The sequence below is a fragment of the Melanotaenia boesemani genome, chromosome 13, assembly GCF_017639745.1.
Source record: "Melanotaenia boesemani isolate fMelBoe1 chromosome 13, fMelBoe1.pri, whole genome shotgun sequence".
NCBI classification, from domain to species: Eukaryota; Metazoa; Chordata; class Actinopteri; order Atheriniformes; family Melanotaeniidae; genus Melanotaenia; species Melanotaenia boesemani.
This window is the reverse complement of record NC_055694.1, coordinates 18,338,338-18,349,274: the sequence shown is the minus strand read 5'-3', so window position 1 is coordinate 18,349,274 and position 10,937 is coordinate 18,338,338. Positions and strand designations below refer to the sequence as shown.

Below are 10,937 nucleotides of genomic sequence, written 5' to 3'. Positions count from 1 at the left end.
GAGTCTTAAAATAGATAAGGAGAGTATTTATTTTAAGTTTGAGTACTGCGAGGTATTTAGCCTAATTTATTCAGCTTTTACTCCTTCGGCATTGGCAGAGTATCGGTATTTATGGCACACCTCTGACACAACTTGTGGGCTGCCAACCACACTATGAAACTCATAAAATAATATGAGACAAGGTCCGATCTCTATCTTTCTAAGAATAAAAAAAACCCACTGTTTTAGGAAAATCGCTGCCTCTGCATTCTTTCCGTACAAAAATTCTCTCACACACATAAGGACACACACAACTATTCCTATAACATTTTTGACGAGCAAAGAGCAAAGTTGGAAGCAAACATCCAGCGCATTCCCCCCTCTTATCACTTCACAGCCCAGCCCGGTCGCTCCTGCTCGCTCCGCTTTGTTGTTTGTCCCTGCAGGGCTGATTGAGCAGCGCGTGACTGACGGCCCGCGGGGGTGTTGTCCAATCAGCGGTCTGCCCCGCGCCCAATGGGTGAGTCCTCTCTGCTATTGGCTGAAGCGAGTGTGGGAAAGAATGCAGAGAGGGTTTCACACGAACTGGGAGCACGCGAGCCGTGTATAAGTACCACAGCGGCGTGTGTCGGCAGCAGAAGTGGAAAGTTGCACTGCACGACGTACCTCACGCTCCTGTACTCGAATGACAGCTCAGTGATAACAAGCGGCACAACACTGACTGGGACGCGGACTTTAAGGCCTATCTTATATGTCCTGCAGTGGCACGAAGTGATTTGTTTTCTGCGCAAAGAGGATATATTTCTTTACGTTACTTCACCTGCTTTGATCAATAATGCCTGCTGACACTATGGAAAAGCAGACGGCATCCCCGATAGCCGGTGCCCCAGCAAACGGATCGCACACACCGGACAAACCCAAAAATGCCAGCGAGCACAGAAAAGTAAGGATTTTAATTTTCACAAGTCAGAATTTGTATTATTTGAATGATGATGATGTATACTGATTTCATTCAGTAAATATACTATGTGACGTGATTTGAACATTTATTTATTTACTTATTTACTTACTTATTTGCTTACTTACTTACTCACTTACTTATTTTACAGTCGTCCAAACCCATCATGGAAAAACGCCGGAGAGCGAGAATAAACGAAAGTCTTGGACAGCTCAAGACTCTCATCCTGGATGCGCTTAAGAAAGATGTAAGTTTTGGGGGGAAATGTTTTCTCTGGTCTTTTACTTTGTATAGATAATTATTTTTGCACAAAACGTGTCGGAATGTGAACTCAATCTTTGGCATTATTTCCTGTAGAGCTCCAGACACTCAAAGCTGGAAAAAGCAGACATCCTGGAGATGACTGTGAAGCACTTGAGGAACCTGCAGCGCGTGCAGATGAGCGGTAAGTTAATTTAATCAGACGAGCAAGTCAAGAAAATAGCATGAAACCACGATCTTGCAAGGGGGGGAAAAAGAGCCACAAAGATGTCACTAATACCCTCTTGTTCTCCTTTGCCAGCAGCGCTCTCCGCAGATGCCACGGTCCTCAGCAAATACAGAGCCGGATTCAACGAGTGCATGAACGAGGTCACCCGCTTCCTGTCCACCTCAGAGGGAGTGAACGCAGAGGTGAGATCGAGGCTCCTCAACCACCTGTCCAGCTGCATGAGCCAGATGATGTCCATGAACTACCCGCAGCAGACGCCGTCCCAGCAAGCGCATCTGGCCCAGCCTCTCCATGTGCAGCTCCCATCTACTCTCCCCATCAGCGGTGCTATGAGCTCCAAAATCAGCCCAGCAGAGGCCGTCTCCCCTAAAGTTTTCGGTGGCTTCCAGCTGGTGCCTGCAACCGACGGACAATTTGCTTTTTTGATCCCCAACCCGGCCTTTGCCTCAGCCACGGCCCCTGTCATCCCCCTTTACTCAAACGCTGGGGTTCCTGTTGCCGTTAACGCCAGTCCGGTGCACGGCAGTTCAGCACCGACTGCAGCATCCCCAGTCCATGGCATGACTTCCTTCTCCGGGGGGTCCCAGGCGGTGAGCCCAGTCGGGGTGAGCACCGGTTCAGATAGTAGCGAGCCTGTGTGGCGGCCATGGTAGCTAAAAGGCTCAGAGACGCAAATCGGTCTGCATTATTTTCCTGTTTAGACTTTTGACTGCACACACAGCTGTTGCGGGGGCTCATCCTGTGACTTTTACGGGATGGTATTGACCACTTTATACCCCCTGCAGTTCTTGATGTTTCGTTTTATGGAACAGGGGTTTTGCCTTAAATGGGCATTTCTTTCTTTCGTTCTTTATTTTCTTCCATAATTTATTGTTTATTCCAACATTTGGATGCCAACGGTAAAGATGCAGATGGAAGAATTATAGGAAACTTTTGATATGAAGTACTTTTTATAAAAAGGTTTAGTTTTGTACAGATGTGTTATTGATTGTTATACCAAAGCTGTGTTTTATATTCTGTATTGTTTTGTGTTGAGAGAGAAAACATGACGTTTGGGAGGTTATTTTGTTTTAATAAATGAGATTTCTGAAACCCGTGCCTTGTCTGGAACCTGTTTCATGTCTTTATTCTTTAGTTTATTTAAGGGGTAATGTTTTGTTTTAAAGTGTTATACCGTGCATATAGGCCAGTTATTTTGATGTATGAAAGTCACACAGATAAACTGATGCCAGAGAATATTACAATCATATTCCACTTATAAGCTCTACCTTGTCGGTCTTAAGTGGGCACCTTGTCACCAGTTTGGCGGGAGCTCCTTACATCTGGCCTTTTGGAGAATGGGCCTGTGGACAATGGGGGTGTATTTTTCTATTGCTATAAAGGTAATTAAAAGTTTGAAAGGGGTCTCATCCTGTATGCAGCGGGAGCTTTAAGAAGTCTTAAACCCTATTCATGAGCCTGGGAAATGCGCTCAGGGGTTAATGTCACTAACAGATTGCCTCAGTGAAAAGAGAATATGGAAGGATTCTCGCTTTCTTTTGTGCATCAGTTGTTCAATTCCTCTCCAATGGGCCTACACTTCCATGAAGGGGAACTAGGCTTTTCTTTCTGGGGTCACTTATGAACATCGGTGCAGATAAATCTGTTGCAGGTTATGGAACATGTGCAACTTAAATCTCTCTTGTGCACAGAGAAATTAAACCTGTTTATATACCAAGTGTGAGGCCTTAGAACTGTTTAGGAACCATTTCCTCCTGACCTACTGAAAGTCTGTTTCTTGTTGTTTATCCGAGTGTAGAGCTCCCCGTTAGTGGGGCCCATGACTGAGAGCAATGTTTCTGTCAGATGGCATGGTGTGAGCCGTGTGTCAGCCACTTGCGGTGAGCAGGCCCCTGTGCTTAGCATTAGGTTACAGACTGGTGATCTCCGGTCAAAACCCTTTAACATTTAATACCGCACCGGCGCGCCTTGTTTGCGCATGGCTGGCACAGGCCAAAAGAAAGACGATTTGAAAGTGTTAAAGACTCGACCACCAGCACATGCAAGAAAAACATTCTCTGATTTGTACAGTTCACAAATATATCCACAGGCCTCATTCAAACATCCAATATAGCTTATTTGAAAAGTTAAGAGTTTGCAGGTGTTATAGGTCAACAGAACAATGCAGAGAATTATTTAGTAAGCTTGAAAGTTACTGATGAAACAACCCTTTAAAAGATAAAACTTTCCAATTTTGTTTAATTTAATCACCGTTTCATATGCATACGTGACTGGCAATGAGTGTTTTTCACTGATAACTTGTTCAACTCCCAGTATTACAGTTGGACTGACTCGTTTCGCATATTTGCGTTCTCACTTTCCCCCACCAGTGCCAGTGCCCTGCAGATGACACCGCCAGTAAATGGCATACCGAAACGCGACTGCCAGAGATGCTTCAGCAGCTTCCTTCTGCGAGGACAGAAACTGAAACACAAGTTGGCAGAATGTGTGGGTTCTGCGGTTATTCCTGCTGCCTTCGTGTCTGAGATAATAGTTCAGAAATGCCTTTGTGAAGCTGAGGTCGTGAGAACCTAGCGAACTAGTCTGCCTGCGGCTGGGCAAAGCGCCAGTCAGTAAATCCCCGCTGGCAAGTCGGGTCGTGCAGCCGCTCTGCGGAGGTGAGAAGGCGAACACACACACGCGTGGACGCCAAGAAGGGCGCCTGGTCCGGTGTAAACAAGAGGGATTGAGAGAGAATTAAATCCAGCAGTATACACACTCCTAAGAGAGCTTATTTTATTTCCACGTTGTAATGTTAAAGCTGTTGCGCCTCTGCAGACAGGCTGACAAATAAAAAATTAAAAACCTATTTCCATAGTTTGCATTAACCCAAATTTAAGATTCCAATAAGAATTTGAGATGTGTTGTGCTGTGCTGTTGCAAGGTAACCCAACAAAAGCAACAGATTTAAATATAAAATAACAAACAACAGCTTTTAGACTGGAATGAATCTATTTAAAGCTACAGACCAACATTGCTGCGTTCTGCACTGCTCAACCCACTGAACTACAGGTGAGACATTTTAGACATTAATTATGGATCAGCTCCATCCAACAAATGAAACTGGCGGGATTCTCTCTAAAAAAATTCCTACAGAGGGCTGGATGTCCCTCGGGGATCTGCGCAATCACGTCCCTTGGGAGAAGCCACCATTCAATGGGGTCGGGGTCATCAGAGGAGCCACAAATTATCATTCTCATTAGCGACTGAATGGGGGAGCGCGCGAACAACGTTGCCGCCAAACCTTTAACATCACCTCTCCCTCCACATCCACAGTTGGCATTGTTGCGTTTGGCATTGTTTAAGCAGCACTTGATGCTTTTTGCATGCAATTTCTTCTTGAGCGCTGCGCTCTTCACGGACCAACTCCAAGAACCTCCAGTTCTCTCATTCTCAATAAAGACAACTACTCTGAAATTTAGGGCAAGGTGAACAGATAGGCTTCATGCCTAAATTGCCTAAAGATAAAAGTGTGCAGCTCCACGGAAAATCAATAAATACAACATAGGCCTGCTTTTAACAAATAAAACGACTGAATAAATGTGTGTGTGTGTGCGTGTGTGTGTGTGTGTGTGTGTGTGTGTGTGTGCGTGTGTGTGTGTGTGTGTGTGTGTGTGTGTGTGCGTTACTGTGCAGTGTTTTGCAAATGACCCTTTTGGAAAAGGGAACTTTTAAAGGCCTACTTAATGTGTAAACCTGTATATTGGCAACAATTTTCCACAAAGTGCCAATACTGTATACAGTGAGTTAAAGAGAAGCAGGGAATTTCTTGGTTAGTTCCTCCTCACTGATTTAAGATCTAATGTTGGAATACTGACCATGTTATTAACACTGGTGTGGGAATGTTGGAGAGCTTCACAGCTCTGACTTTCACATTAATGAGAGGCTATATTTGCTCTTTGGGTTGAAGACGCTGCAGCTATTAGGACAAGAAGGAAATGTTCTGCATGCTTTGGCCATAGGTTCTAGGAGAGAGGCGGGGCTGGAGATGCTCTCAGGCATCAAGTGTGTGTGTGTGCATGTGTGTGTCAGCTTGTGTGTGGACACTCCCCCTTGCACCTGTTTTCTTGAGAGTTAGAGAGGGTGACAGCGAGGAATGGATAAGCACCAGGACACAGAGAGACAGATTTAGAAGGGTGGGGGCATGATTTAAGAAGAACAAGAAAAAGAAATGTGCAGAAACCTTTAGGTGTTGGACACATCTGCGGGTGTTTGTTATGGTCTTAAAGAGTAAATGAGATACTAAATGATAGTAAATGAGACTGGTTTTTATTTTAATGAACTTTATTTTTGTGTGACCTCATATTTGACTCTCTGACACCTTGTTAACAGGTGTTTATTTTTTATGATTTAGCCATTCCTGCTAAATCCTGCTTCCTGCTCCCCTAGCTTGCTCTTTTTGACTTTCTCCTGGCTTCCACCCTTTGTATTTATAGCAAGGGACCACTTATCCTTGGGGCAGGGTGTGAGTTGTTGGGTGTGCACAGACGAAAGAGGTGAGGCAGTGTGGGCAGACGTATGCAGACGTGTCAAGCCTGATCAAATATCACAGGGTCCGGGTGCCCTGGTCTCCGTTGATCCTTGCCGCTTGTCTACAGAACGTATGTCTGAGGCCAGGTTTGGCTTTTCAGCAGCTTCTTTGGTTACATGGCATCAGGCCTGTGGTTTACAGCATTTGCCACTGATGCAGATTCCACAAGAGAAAGTTAATGGTCTTCTTTATTGGGGCTAGAGGTCACCTGGCTGACTCCTAGGCCACCTTGGAGAACCTTGTCTTCAAGTACTGAAACACTTCATTAGTATTTTTTAATGCTGTATAGATATAATTAATGTTGTCATCTGACATGTTAAAATAAAACATCAGAGGTGTGATGAGGTCGACACACCTGAGTAGAAACTAGATTGCAATTTGTACGGTACTGATCATTTTTCATGATTTATTGTGTAATGGACACACATACACACACACACACACACACACACACACACACACACACACACACACACACACACACACATATATATATATGGTCTGTTGAAGTCCAATTTTGATGCAAATAAAATTGTAGAAATAAAAACTTTTACCATCATGTATTATTACATTCTTTGTTGTAGCTAATATATAGTAATGATTAAGATGAGCAAAATCCCATCTAAATTAAAACATTTTTTAAGTAGATGACCCAATATCTCCACCTAGTGTATGAAACCACCCATGGTTTCATGGTGTGGATGAACGTGTGTGTGATCTTACATCTCCTGACATGCCCTGACTTGTCCCCAGTTTGACACTTAGGAAGATGATGCACCATAATGTGACTCATGTCTATTCAAGATGGGGTCTGTTGCTAAAATGTGAATGTATTTTGTCCTCAAACTTTACTTGCGTGTGTACATGTGTGAAAGTGTGTGAGTGTGTGTGTGGTTGGGTGTCTGTGATAAACAACTTCTGATCAATTTAGCTAAAGAACTGTGAAAGACAAATGGAATATATATTTTTTCACAACTGCTGTTGGTGTTTTTTTGGCCAGTTGTGTTTAATCCATTTTAAAGATACAATTTTCTGGTTTCAAACATATTTTTGATTCCTTACATTAAAATAGTACAAAGGTAACATTTTACACAGTGTTTTTCCACCAGCATAATACTGGCTAAGCAAGGAAATTCTGAGCCTCTGGTTTAGATTTTACACATGAAATACAAGAATGTCTGATGAAAGGATATTCTACTCTGGGATGTGTTGAAAGACATCTTTTCCTGACCAGCTATCCCACTGTGCTGAGACCTGTGGTCCTCTCTGGACCCTGGTTAAGCTAGGTGGTGACAGCCACACTGTTCGGAGAGCATTATCACTTCAACGCTGGGGGTATTGTCCACTAAACAGACAAACAGGATGTCCTGGTGTCTGGTCCCATCTCATATGGACTGTTCTTTGTGTGTGCCTCTGGTTGGGGATATTGGCGCAAATCCTCATTGCAACTTTTTAAAAATGTTGGGTCTTTCCTTTCTTTTCGGTGTCAGTGAATCAGCTTGTATTTTATTCTCTTTCTTTACCATAAAGTTGTCCCACATTGATGCAAATTACCAAGGGGACACTGAAAATGAGCCTGTGTGTTTACTGTAAATGTGTCTTTTCACTGCATGGAGTAGGGAGTCAGAGTTATGAGACCCCCCCACCCCTTTTTTTTCATCTCCCTCGCCTTCTCTTTTCATACCATGGGAAGGTAAACACTCATCCTCTTCGCTCTTGTTTTTCTTATGGTAACAGTTGAACAGTGTATGCTCCACTCATGCTTTTATTGCCTGGATTGTCATGCAAGGGGCAGGGGAGACAAGTGTCAATAAGTAGATGGGCTCATTGCAAATAAATGCCCTCAAAGAAAGGGTAAAGAGAGCAGGGAATGCAGCTGGGTACACACATATACACACACCTTAAAATAAATCACTTTTGCAACTACTCCCTAAAAACAGTCAAACATTATTGAAAAAAAGATACAATTTAAAAACTTATAAGGTTCTATTATATATGAAAAATAGGTTTGGACATAAGCAAAATATGAACCAGACAGGTTTCATATCTTTATGGGATCCTGTTGCAGTTATAAAACTTCTCAAGGTAAATATACTATAATATCCTACAGAAATTAGATGAAACAGCCTATGTAACAACAAGTAACCCTTCAAATATTCAACTTGCAAGACGCACTCTATCAACACTTTCAGTCTTCCTTGCAGATGTCATTTACCCCACTGTCATACTTTTATCTCCCCTGATATAGCAAACAGCTTTTTAGTGGCACTTAACAAAGGACTGACAGAAGGTAAACAGTGTCTGCAGCCGCTTGTGTCTTTCTGTCTGCCTGTGCTGATTGCTCTAGGATGGATCACCCATCTAGCACAAGTACTCATCTCCAGCTCTCCAAAGCTGAAGAGACCGAGCCTCATGATGAATTGACCCATGATAAGATTAGCATGGGCAAACACACACATCAGGCACTGTGTAGCCTGTTTTTCTTAACCATGGCCAATTCATTATGGAAGCTTTCCTCCTGTTAGTGTCTAACCATGTGTCTCTTCCTGTCTTCGTGTGTGTCTGTCTCCTCTGTTTCAAAATCTGACCACCAGAGAATGTCTGAGAAATCAGTTTTGGACTTACTGATGTGAAAAATTGTGTTCTCACAAATGTTTGGATAATTTCAGAGCTGCAATAAATTTGTGAGAATGGCTCATTTTATAAGTCTGGCCAACATCCTATGCGACTGACATTTTCAAAGTAACAAGTTTTTATCACATATGCACAGGAGTCCTGAAATGTTCCAGAGATCTTCTGGAACAGAAGCACGTAAGATAAAAACACACAATAACTTCTTGCAGAGATTTTCCTCTTTGCCTCCAAGTGAAATATCTGGAACATCAGCAGGTGAGACAATGTATGAACATGACAGCAAATATTGCAGATCATTTGTTGACTGTGTGTGTGTGTGTGCTGGTGAGAGTTTGTCCTCTCTGTTGATGTGTATACTGCTTTTTGCCTGCTTCCTTCTTGTAGATGCATACACATAAGGTAGTTCTCATAGCAACACAATACAGAGTCTCATCTGCTGTTTTGAAAGTGTTATAAAGAAAACAGCCATTTTTACAGCATAGTTTCCTCATCATGCTGCTTTCTGCAGACATATTCAGTCATATCTGGAACAGATGCTTGAGTAGACATGAACACAATGTGTCCTAGGCCACACTGAAGGACCAGCTATGCAACAAATGTCCATTACATAAACAGAAATATATATTTTATTCACACAATAGTGGCCTTCAGATTTTTGTTTAGGCTGAGGGACAGCAAGTCTAAGACCCTGTTTATGCCATGACACTGAGACAGTAAAATGCAAAGGTTTTGTTGTGTTCTCTCCTCTCATTTACATGGTAACAGAGTTTTGGGTGGATAAAACCGCAAAGATTTGACAACAGCCTCCAGAGTGAAATTTCTTTGCAACACAAGGTGAGTCAGCGTAAACTGTGCACTCAGACCCTGCTTAACCCCCAAAAGCACAACAACAATGGCAGACCTCCGTGACACGTTTATGCATTAATGTTCTACCAGAAAGGTGTGTGTATGTGAAACTAAATTAGTTAGTGGTTGGCACGCAACGCTTCTGTTGTATTTTCTGGTATTATGAGGATGTGGTGCACACCTGGGTGTGTCAGTGCAAAGTTTCATTGACAACTAAAGACCTTACATGTGCAGTACATCGTTTCAGGTCCTATTTGCGTTTCCTCCTTGAACGGAGATAGGTTTCATACTGCTGTTTTTTCCAAATACGCAAAGAATAAAGTTTTGCGGTTTGTGTGGAAACATTGTCGTGTAAGCAGCGACAGACACAAATAAGACTAGCAGTCCATTCTCTAAAGAACTTCACAAGACTCTTTGAGACCAATCCAATGTTGAGGGAAACTTGAGTCCACCCAGAATGATTTAACTTAACAGCTGATATTTACCAAAGAGGGCTGGATGACAGTTTACTCACTACAGCTTTCTAATAAATGTTTTCCAGTTGAAATTTTTCTTTGAGGTGGTCCTAGTGTGAAACACATCTCTCCAGTAAGCCACACATTTCAGATTTCTAACAAACAGTCTCTAATGTGATCATTCGGTGGTAATACCAAATGACACAAAAACATGGCAATTTAATCTTCTAATTTGTGACCCTAGACACAATATTTCCTATTTTAAAAAGCAATATAAAGGAACATCAACAAGGGATAATTTAAAAAGGTAATAACAGAATAATCCAGTAAATGCTAACCCAGCCAACACCATCTTGTTTCTCCTGATTTTTTTCATGATCATATGTGTTCTTTATAAAGTTTTATTTTTGCACATGACTTTCCATTCCAGATGAAAAAGCACCTATTGACAGAATTCACTCTGCAGCTAAGAAGATGTATTTAAAATAGCTTTAAAAGAAATACCACAACCGACACATAATTGCTCAGAAGTGAGTAATTATTGTCTTCTGTTTGATAAGGTAGCAGTCTGCTTCTGGTAACTACCCACTGAAGCGTCTGCAGCCTGCGATCAGATGTGAGCATTAAAGCTGGTGTCTGTGGGGGTGTATGATAGAGATGTCTGACCACCCCCTACAGTGTTACTTAGTGTTGAGTGACAGCAGCAGTCTGGCTGTACAATAGCTGATCTTTGCTCTGCATCTGACTGTATAAACACAAAGTGGGATGGTTCCCTCATGCAGATCTCCAGTATTGATCATTTGGGGGAGATCTCACAGCCACTTTTTGTCCTCTGCCTCTTTCTCTCCTGCCAATCAATAGCTCTTTGTATTTACTTTTTATCTACTCACAAATCACTCTGTCTTGCTCCTGTTGTTATGCTGTCAATCAAGTAAAAGGTATTGCTTTACTCACACAGTAGTGAATGAATATAGTTTAATTAACATTAAGCAAAAGGAATGATAT

At 42.4% G+C, this 10,937-nt stretch overlaps 1 protein-coding gene across 2 annotated transcripts; it reads left to right on the top strand.

Annotated features, from left to right (window-relative positions):
- The first annotated feature begins 601 nt into the window (after window positions 1-601).
- Window positions 602-2,524, top strand: her9 (hairy-related 9). Of its 2 annotated transcripts, none has more exons than XM_042005061.1 (4): window positions 602-922; window positions 1,089-1,184; window positions 1,295-1,382; window positions 1,503-2,524. In XM_042005061.1, the coding sequence occupies exons 1-4, from the start codon at window positions 815-817 to the stop codon at window positions 2,078-2,080; spliced, it is 870 nt and encodes a 289-aa protein (XP_041860995.1). In that variant the 5' UTR covers window positions 602-814; the 3' UTR covers window positions 2,081-2,524. The 2 variants fall into 2 exon arrangements, with proteins under 2 accessions (XP_041860995.1, XP_041860994.1); XM_042005060.1 differs by having other exon boundaries at window positions 1,500-2,524.
- The last annotated feature ends 8,413 nt before the right edge of the window (window positions 2,525-10,937 follow it).

Coding starts and splice junctions, on each gene's coding strand:
- her9 (XM_042005060.1), top strand. CDS start 815: ATGCCTGCTGACACTATGGAAAAGCAGACGGCATCCCCGATAGCCGGT. Junction 1,185..1,294: donor TGGATGCGCTTAAGAAAGAT/GTAAGTTTTGGG, acceptor TATTTCCTGTAG/AGCTCCAGACACTCAAAGCT. Junction 1,383..1,499: donor GCAGCGCGTGCAGATGAGCG/GTAAGTTAATTT, acceptor CTCCTTTGCCAG/CAGCGCTCTCCGCAGATGCC.